Below are 10,527 nucleotides of genomic sequence, written 5' to 3'. Positions count from 1 at the left end.
AAGCTTTGTCGAAAGTGGTATCTTCCTTAGAGAGACTTCCCTTAAGCAGGAATACCTATCAGCTGACTTCAATCTAAAAAAGGTGCAGCTCTAACACCCACTAGTACAGGAATTTTCCCATGAGTGATCCCACCACCCCCACCTATGCTGTCACCTATAAGCTTTGCCAACCTCCCCTTTCCATACCTGTTGAGGTGCAGGCCATGTATAGTGAAATCCGTCCTGCTGTAGACTCCACCGACACCATTGAAATGTGACTCATGCCTTCTGTACCGAGCGAGGTGGCGCAGTGGCTAGCACACTGGACTCGCATTCGGGAGGACGACGGTTCAATCCCGCGTCTGGCCATCCTGATTTAGGTTTTCCGTGATTTCCCTAAATCGCTCCAGGCAAATGCCGGGATGGTTCCTTTGAAAGGGCGCGGCCGACTTCCTTCCCCGTCCTTCCGATGAGACCGATGACCTCGCTGTCTGGTCTCCTCCCCCAAACAACCCAACCCAACCCCAACCCATGCCTTCTGTTATCAGCGCACGCCCAAGTCTCATGTTATTACGCTTGAGGGCTGTATTAAGATGAGGCCGATCGTGACGCTGAAACAGTTCCACGAAATGCACATTCGTGTTGCCAGTCTGAGTGGCTATCTTTTCCAGGTCATCATCTATGTCATACTCCCCATCCCTATCAATACTATTACCAGCCCCACCCAAAATCACTACCTGACCCTCTTTAGTAAAATGCCTACATAACCCCCTTGTGTTAACAGTCACCTGAGCCAATCCTGCATTTGGCTTCACAATGCTGGTGACCTGGTACTCACTCCCCAACGCTTCCTGCAACTGCTGCCTCTACCATGAGAACTAACTAACAGCAGAACATTCTTCTTTCTCTTAGACTTTGCAACAGTCCTAGCCACCGTAACTGCTGAGGTCTGCTGCATACTTCCTACATGCACAGGTACTAGAGATTCCTCTCCACTAAACTCGGACAGTTGGTCATATCTATTGCGAACAGCAATAGTAAAACTATCTGAAAATCTCCTTCTCCTTGCAGATCTCTTGCCAACAGCCAGCTCCCATTCCCCAACCCCCTTCTCCATCCTCATCCTACCTAGCTCCTCCTGTGCGGTTTTCAACTGCACCTGAAGGGCACAGATCTTACGCTCCTGCTCCTCTCTCAACTTACTGCTGCTACATAACCTGCAGTTCCTGGAGAGGATCTCACCAGAATGCCCTCTGGCTTTCCCACTGCATTCCCCCCAGTGAAAATACTTCGAACAAGTCTGACACTGCAATCCACTACTCACGAGCCTACGGCAAAGCCCACACTTCAAACTCATGGTAAAATTTTACAGTTATTGAAACAAGAAAACTACTTCCGCTAGTACAAAAAGAAGATGTGTAAAAACTGACTACAATAATCATAAACTCACTCTACAAGGGAAGTAACTACTATTGTTAACAGTATTAATCAACAGCAAATGAGAATATAACAAAAGATTAACACAGAAAGAAAATCAAACGTCTAATGACACAGTAACGAAACTGAACGCAGTTATCAAAAATTTCTTCTGAAATTATTTCACCAGAAAACACCAAGAACACCGGTTGAAGACTGCTAAAGTTCCTAAATAAACCACTATACACAAACAATAAATTAGTACTTAGCTTTCGATGCCCCGCTACAGCTACAACTGGTCAGCGCGGAATGTAAACACAGGTAAGAGGTTAAGTTGGTCGTTGCGAATCACTCACGAATATCAGGTCACAACACAAGAAATGCGGAGGTGAATGAAGAAACCACTAATAAGTCACTTGTATAGTAAATATTATCACAAAAACCGTTAAAATATGTATCTGAAACCTAAAAATATATTAAAACTTAGAGAGCGATCTCACACGCAGTCACGCGCTTACGACGTCACACCAAAGAATTTTCTATACCTGGTATATCCCATGTAAGTGTTCCAAATACGTCTGCTGTAACGCTAGGACGCTCGCAATCTCAAGGGGCAAGCAGCTGTAGTTGAAGGGACTGAAGGATATATTTATCACCAGCAAGTCCTATGATGCCACATCCAATGGAAGCTTTACAGCTTCCATTGGATGTCCTTGAGATCAATTTTCGCGATGACTGTACTTCAGTAAGCCAAGCAAGAATCTCATTCGTCTTTGAGATTGGGTAATAATCAACAATGGACTGTACATTAATGGTGTTCTTGAAGTAACCACATATGCAGAGGGAGCCATCTGGTCTATCGACCAGCACGATGGATATTGATCATTGACTGTCGGAAACAGCCATACAGATTCTGATATCCCGCAAACGTTGCAGTTCCTCTCATAACTTATCCCACAGGGCGAATGAGACATTCTGAGCCTTGAAAAAACGTTGGTAGGAGGGTGATGTGGGCTTCAAATCCCATGATGTCCTTAGGAGAAGGCTCGAAAACTGCACGATAGTTCAAGTGAAGAAGGTGGAAGTGAGAATTGTCCATGCCTGGCTGGATGTTATTCATTGCATCACGCACTTTAGCCCCAAAGTGTCGAAGGGATCAATTTCCATGAAGTCTTTCACCCCAGGAGTTTTGATGACTAGTAGGCATATCCAGCAGTTGTGACACCATGTTGGATGAGGGCTGTGAACTGTCCCTCGACCACTACTATGTCGTATGTGAATGTGGAGGACTCTGGGTCTGCCACATCAGGTTGCTCTACTAGAAAGGGGTCCAGCTGAGTCTAATCCACGTGCAGCTTGGAGGAGGCACGGTAGATCTCTGCTTTGTGACCTGTTTTGCCATAGGAGACACATTTAGTGTGTCGAAACTGGCTTTGGTGCCTAGGTTGCATAGTGAAACAGTGGATGCAAGAGGGCTACTGCTGCGCATGGGCTGAGAATTCTGGTTTACTGGGAGGGAAAACTTCACAGAATGGGGGACTTGCTGGGTTGGTGGGTAGCGGGTGGGACCGGCCGTCTAGATATGGGATTGATCTTGCAGGGATGCTCAAGCATGAAGGAACTCCTCAAATGCCTGGATGATTGAAATATGAGAATCCAACCCAGGTATCTTCAGCTCCAGTCAATCTGTCTGAAGCCCCTCGCCTGGGGCATGCACTAAGATAATGTCTCTGACGAGCGACATGGCATAAACTCTGGACAGTTATCATTTGAATACCGAATATGGCATTCCCAAGAGAGACCTTGGGACCTTCGAGTATCGCGATATATTCCAAATGCTACTGCACATGTTGCTTAAGGTAGCTAAGGAATCTGAGCCATGCTGTCGCAACATGTGCGTGAGGGTCAAAGTATTCTTGTCAGCAAAATTTCGGTTCCTCATATGGCAGGGCATGTAGTTCAAGTTCAGGCTGTAATTGCTGCAGGCGCAGTAGACCTTCAGTCTAATGTGGGCGAGAAGATACCGTACTCCAGAAAATGCTACTCGAGGTGTGTCATATAATTTGCTGAAGGGTCCACTTTCCTTTCAAAGCCCAGAAACGGTGAAGGAACTTCATCGAGGCTTTTATCCACGAAGTACATTTGGGAAGAGCGTTGCGATCCATCAACAGATGCTACAGTTATATCCACCACCGTGTTTACGAGCTCCTGCATGATAAGCTGCATATCTTACAGGAAGAGCAACATTTGTTGTGTCACGTCAACAGGTTCAGGAACTGCGTGTTCAGTCATAGAGAACCAAGATGATCTGGCTATCTACTACCTGGGTCCAAAGAAAACATCATCGCCGAACTTCTACACCTCACATAGTGAGATGCCTAAGAAGCAACACCTTCTAAATCAACAAGATGAAGGTTTATTTCAATGCAACAGGATATTAGCTAAAGCAAAAACTTCTTTTTACAAACATAATTCAAAATTCTCACAGAAATCGATTGCTTTCCAAATAGAAAACAACGAAGTTAAGTAAGTTGAATGGACATAAAGATTAATCCAACGAATTTTCGTATTGGAAGGAAAGGAGTATACTAGGCAGCAGCAGACCAAAAATACGTCTTAAAGGCGATGTTGGAGAGATCTAAAGTCCCGCTTCAGTGGCTCCAGTAAGTAGCCGGTGTGTGAAGGTATACTTCTGGATCTCCTTCCGTGCATGTGACTTAGCAGAGGGAAGTATATCCTTAGTGAAGAGGACCTGTGGTTGCAGATGCCCTGCGGTCTGTCAGTTGCGGTATGTCGGATTGTTAGTGACAGCATGCATACAGAAAAAAAAAATCGCATTCACCCTACCCCTGCCACATAAAAGAGTGTAATTACAGCTGCGCTTAGAGGGTATGACCAAAAGTGCTGCCATGTAGAATGTATGTGGCATGTCATTGCTGGACCCATTCCCCACTCTATAGCCCTGGTGTATCCACGTTGTAACACACACAATTGGTGTAATTTGACTACAAGTCCTATGACATACACAAGGTATGACCAGAAGACCACACTACTAGTAGTGTTGTTATCACGACCTTCACCAGAAACTTTCTTTTTGTTACTACATTGAATGATCGTCATTATTAAAAAAGCATTAGCTGTTGGTTGAGATATTGCCATGTTGAGACGGATTCCAACGAGTGGTGAGGGAGACCGACATGGGGTCTAAATCGGCATCATTCTGACAATTAAAAGTGAATTCTGTTGACTTGTGTGGATGTATGTACTAGAGTTGGGCAAAGTTGTTCTTTTTATGGAGCGATTCCTTTTGAGATAGTTCTAACCACCGTATTGTACAAAAGTATTTTAGGTAACTTGTTTGTGTGTAACCTTTAGTTTTCTGAGTCATTTTTGACCTGCTTTTGTGAAATAGGGTCCACAAGCATAGTTGGTAAGTACAACTTTTCAATGAAATTATTTGCAGGTGGGATTATTTCAAACGAAGTGCGTAGTTAATTTTTAATGTAAAAGACCAGTAAATAGGAGCACTGTAAAAACCTCTTAAATGAGTGAATTAGAAACCAAAATGTTACTACCTACAAAAATTGAATGATTCTTAGGAATAAATGCCGTGCACATGTACGTAAAAACTTTTTTGTGTATGCAATCTGTTCAAGTTCTTTAATAGAAAGCGCCGAGCGCTTTCAGTTTTAAACCCACGCCTTTATTGCGGAACCTGCTTAGTGGGAAGCAATAAAGATTAAGTTATTATCATCATCACCAAAGGCGTTAATCTACTTCCCAGCTTTTTTTCTTAAGTAATAAGTTCCAGAAAGAGGAGAAACTAATTACAATTAAATAGTTCAAAAAAATTAATTCTTAATATGGGAAATAAACGTGTAGGTACAGCATACATAAGATCCTACAAACAATAAAACTGTGTAATAATGGTAAAAAACAATTATTACAGACAGAGAAAAACTTATATTACTAGTGTCAATAAATTATTTACCTTATTTCACGCTACAAAGTTATAACCACTGTATTGTACAGAACGTTTCTTAGGTAATTTGTTTGTGTGTAACCTTTATTTTTTCTGAGTCATTATTTGACCTGCTATTGAAAAATAGGGTTCGCAAGGATAGTTGGTGAGTACAACATTTTCAATGAAATTATTTGGAAGTGAGGGTATATTAAATTTCCTTGTTGCCACCAAAGTGACGTGTCAGACAGACTATGTAAAAGCGGTTCTGCAAAGAATTTATCTCTTTCTACAGTACTTGCAACTTTTAGGTTTAACTGATGTAGCAACACTCCCTTTTGTGCCTGCAACCAGGTCAGAATGCAGTACAACTATAATAATGCAACTTTATTAGCTACTGCTGGGTTGGAGAAGTGTTCACTACTATGCAATAGGTGACAAACTTTTCGCAGACACTTCTCATCTCTGTCTCTAGGTGTGCGTTTTGTAGCACTGTGCAGCGCACACACACACATTATCTTTGGTTGAAAGCATCAGAATCTTGCTATCATATCACACAGTCTCGTAGGGTGGTTGGTGACTTAGCAGCGAAATAATCCATCGTGGTGAGGTGCTTCTTATAAATACAGTACCTTTGGTTGAAAACTGTTAGGGCTTATAGACTTAGCTATGTCATCATTAATACCAACTCTTAATTTCTGACACCTACCCCCCCTGAACAATGAACCTTGCCGTTGGTGGGGAGGCTTGCGTGCCTCAGCGATACATATAGCCGTACCGTAGGTGCAACCACAATGGAGGGGTATCTGTTGAGAGGCCAGATAAATGCGTGGTTCCTGAAGAGGGGCAGCGGCCTTTTCAGTAGTTGCAGGGGCAACAGTCTGGATGATTGACTGATCTGGCCTTGTAACACTAACCAAAACGGCCTTGCTGTGCTGGTACTGCGAACGGCTGAAAGCAAGGGGAAACTACAGCCGCAATTTTTCCTGAGGGCATGCAGCTTTACTGTATGGTTAAATGATGATTACGTCTTCTTGGGTAAAATATTCCGGAGGTAAAATAGTCCCCCATTCGGATCTCCGGGTGGGGACTACTCAAGAGGACGTCGTTATCAGGAGAAAGAAAACTGGCGTTCTACGGATCGGAGCGTGGAATGTCAGATCCCTTAATCGGGCAGGTAGGTTAGAAAATTTAAAAAGTGAAGTGGATGGGTTAATGTTAGATATAGTGGGAATTAGTGAAGTTCGGTGGCAGCAGGAACATGACTTTTGGTCAGGCGAATACGGGATCATAAATATTAAATCAAATAGGGATAATGCAGGAGTAGCTTTAATAATGAATAGGAAAATAGGAGTGCGGGTAAGCTACTACAAACAGCGCAGTGAACGCATTATTGTGGCCAAGATAGACACGAAGCCCACGGCTACTACAGTAGTACAAGTTGATATGCCAACTAGCTCTGCAGGTGACGAAGAAATTGAAGAAATGTATGACGAAATAAAAGAAATTATTCAGATAGTGAAGGGAGACGAAAATTTAATAGTGATGGGTGACTGGAATTCGGTAGTAGGAAAAGGGAGAGAAGGAAATGTAGTAGGTTAATAGGGATTGGGGCAAAGAAATGAAAGAGGAAGCCGCCTGGTAGAATTCTGCACAGAGCACAACTTAATCATAGCTAACACTTGGTTGAAGAATCATAAAAGAAGGTTGTATACATGGAAGAAGCCTGGAGATACTGACAGGTTTCAGATAGATTATATAATGGTAAGACGGATTTAGGAACCAGGTTTTAAATTGTAAGACATTTCCAGGGGCAGGTGTGGACTCTGACCACAATCTATTGGTTATGAACTGTAGATTAAAACTGAAGAAACTGCAAAAAGGTGGGAATTTAAGGACATGGGACCTGGATAAACTGACTAAACCAGAGGTTGAGCAGATGAAGTAGTGAAGGCAGCAGAGGATCAAGTAGGTAGAAAGATGAGGGCTAGTAGAACTTCTTGTGTAACAGAAGAAATATTGAATTTAATTGATGAAAGGAGAAAATATAAAAATGCAGTAAATGAAGCAGGCAAAAAGGAATACAAACGTCTCAAAAATGAGATCGACAGGAAGTGCAAAATGGCTAGAGGACAAATGTAAGGATGTAGAGGCTTATCTCACTAGGGGTAAGATAGATACTGCCTACAGGAAAATTACCTTTGGAGAAAAGAGAACCACTTGTATGAATATCAAGAGCTCACATGGAAACGCAGTTCTAAGCAAAGAAGGGAAAGTAGAAAGGTGGAAGGAGTATATAGAGGGTCTATACAAGGGCGATGTACTTGAGGACAATATTATGGAAATGGAAGAGGATGTAGATGAAGATGAACTGGGAGATATGATACTGCATGAAGAGTTTGACAAAGCACTGAAAGATCTGAGTCGAAACAAGGCCCCGGGAGTAGACAATATTCCATTAGAACTACTGACGGCCTTGGGAGAACCAGTCTGACAAAACTCTACCATCTGAGATAGGCGAAGTCCCCTCAGACTTCAAGAAAAATATAATAATTCCAATCCCAAAGAAAGCAGGTGTTGACAGATGTGAAAATTACTGAACAATCAGTTTAATAAGCCTCACCTGCAAAATACTAACGCGAATTCTTTACAGACGAATGGAAAAACTGGTTGAAGCCGACCTCGGGGAAGATCTGTTTGGATTCCGTAGAAATATTGGAGCACGTGAGGCAATACTGACCCTACGACTTGTCTTAGAAGCTAGATTAAGGAAAGGCAAACCTACGTTTCCAGCATTTGTAGACTTAGAGAAAGTGTTTGACAATGTTGACTGGAATACTCTCTTTCAAATTCTAAAGGTGGCAGGAGTAAAATACAGGGAGCGAAAGGCTATTTACAATTTGTACAGAAACCAGATGGCAGTTATAAGAGTCGAGGGACATGAAGGGGAAGCAGAGGTTGGGAAGGGAGTGAGACAGGGTTGTAGCCTATCCCCGATATTATTCAACCTTTATGTTGTGCAAACAGTAAAGGAAACAAAAGAAAAATTCCGAGTAGGTATTCAAATCCATGGTGAAAAAATAAAAACTTTGAAGGTTGCCGATGACATTGTAATTCTGTCAAAGACAGCAAAGGACTTGGAAGAGCAGTTGAACGGAATGGATAGTGTCTTGAAAGGAGGATATAAGGTGAGCATCTACAGAGGCAAAACGAGGGTAATGGAATGTAGTCGAATTAAGTCAGGTGATGCTGAGGGTATTAGATTAGGAAATGAGACACTTAAACTAGTAAGGGAGTTTTGCTATTTGGGGAGCAAAATAACTGAAGTAGAGAGGATATAAAATGTAGACTGGCAATGGAAAGGAAAGCGTTTCTGAAGAAGAGAAATTTGTTAACATCGAATATAGATTTAAGTGTCAGGAAGTCATTTCTGAAAGTATTTGTATGGAGTGTGGCCATGTATGGAAGTGAACCATGGACGATAAATAGTTTCAACAAGAAGAGAATAGAAGCTTTCGAAATGTGGTGCCACAGAAAAATGTTGAAGATTAGATGGGTATTGAGTAGGATTGGAGAAAAGAGAAGTTTGTGGCACAACTTGATAAGAAGAATGGATCGGTTGGTAGGACATGTTCTGAGGCATCAAGGGATCACCAATTTAGTACTGGAGTGCAGCGTGGGGGGTAAAAATCGTAGAAGGAGACCAAGAGATGAATACACTAAGCCGATTCAAAAGGATGTAAATTGCAGTAGGTACTGGGAGATGAAGAAGCTTGTACGGGATAGAGTAGCTTGGAGAGCTGCATGAAACCAGTCTCAGGACTGAAGACCACAACAACAACAACAACCCTATGATACCACTTATCCACGGAAACTCATTCACTAGACACACACACACACACACACACACACACACACACACACACTAGTAATGTAGTGGTGCCTTAGCAATGATAAATAATTCGGCAACATGCCGCATTGTAATTGGGTGAGGGCATTATGATGTCGAAGCGACATGGGGAACAGTGGGATCGAGCATTTGTGTGTTCTATGTGGTGCCTCGAATCATGAAACATTAAATTGTTATTAACAAATAATCATCAAATGACATGCTTGAGGCAGTTTCTCACTAAGAAGCAGACACAATCTGATCCTGTACCTGAGCAACCCTCCTTCAAAGGGAACCTCACCCACTAAAGTGTCACAGATATAATATAGGAAACCTAATATAAATACATAAAATGGTACTGCAAAAATACGAAAGTGGATGAAATATAACGGAATTAGGAAAAATACAAAAATGTGGAAAATATGGATAAATATATACAATTGTCGAAGAATGAGAGTACTTACAAATCTGAATGAGTGCTGTCTTTGCTGGTATCTGAAATGATATAATGCCAAACCCTTATTAACAAATAGACCTCTAACGGCGTGAATTAAGTAATTTGTTATAAATAAATATGCTCAGCTACAACCTCACCCTTGGTGCCAACTTTCAGAGTTAACACACTTACTTTAGTGACCTAGCTATAAAAGATGAAGATTTGGAGAGGGTGCTCGAATCTCGTTCGACCAGAGTGGTGGGATGGTTGAGGGAGAGGAGGAGGAGGGGAGGGATTTTACACTACTGCCCATTAAAATTGCTACACCATGAAGACGTTGTGCTCCAGACGCGAAATTTAACCGACAGGAAGAAGATGCTGTGATAGGCAAGGTTGGCGCCGGTGGTGATACCTAAAACGTACTGACATGAGGAAAGTTTCCAACCGATTTCTCATACACGAACAGCAGTTGACGGGCGTTTCCTGGTGAAACGTTTTTGTGATGCCTCGTCTAAGGAGGAGAAATGCCTACCATCACGTTTCCAACTTTGATAGAGGTCGGATTGTAGCCTATCGCGATTGCGGTTTTCGTATCGCAACATTGCTGCTCGCGTTGGTCGAGATCCAATGAACGTTATCAGAATATGGAATCAGTGGGTTCAGGAGGGTAATACGGGACGCCGAGCTGGATCCCAACGGCCTCGTATCACTATCAGTCGAGATGACAGGCATCTTATCCACATGGCTGTAACGGATCGTGCAGCCATGTCTCGATCCATGAGTCAACAGATGGGGACGTTTGCAAGACAACAACAGTTCGACGACGTTTGCTGCAGCATGGACTAT

The 10,527-nt window shown here is 42.5% G+C and overlaps 1 protein-coding gene across 1 annotated transcript in view; it reads left to right on the top strand.

Moving 5' to 3' along the window:
• The first annotated feature begins 2,621 nt into the window (after nucleotides 1–2,621).
• Nucleotides 2,622–10,527, top strand: part of LOC124593811 (trypsin-2-like) — a 115,536-nt gene continuing 107,630 nt past the window's right edge. Inside the window, exon 1 of the mRNA XM_047132159.1 lies at nucleotides 2,622–2,666. Within this exon, the coding sequence (XP_046988115.1) occupies nucleotides 2,622–2,666 (45 nt within the window). The remainder of the gene's footprint in view (nucleotides 2,667–10,527) is intronic.

The sequence above is a fragment of the Schistocerca americana genome, chromosome 2, assembly GCF_021461395.2.
Source record: "Schistocerca americana isolate TAMUIC-IGC-003095 chromosome 2, iqSchAmer2.1, whole genome shotgun sequence".
Classification (NCBI taxonomy): Eukaryota; Metazoa; Arthropoda; class Insecta; order Orthoptera; family Acrididae; genus Schistocerca; species Schistocerca americana.
Note: the sequence above shows the minus strand (reverse complement) of the source record. Positions and strands in the feature narration are given on the sequence as shown.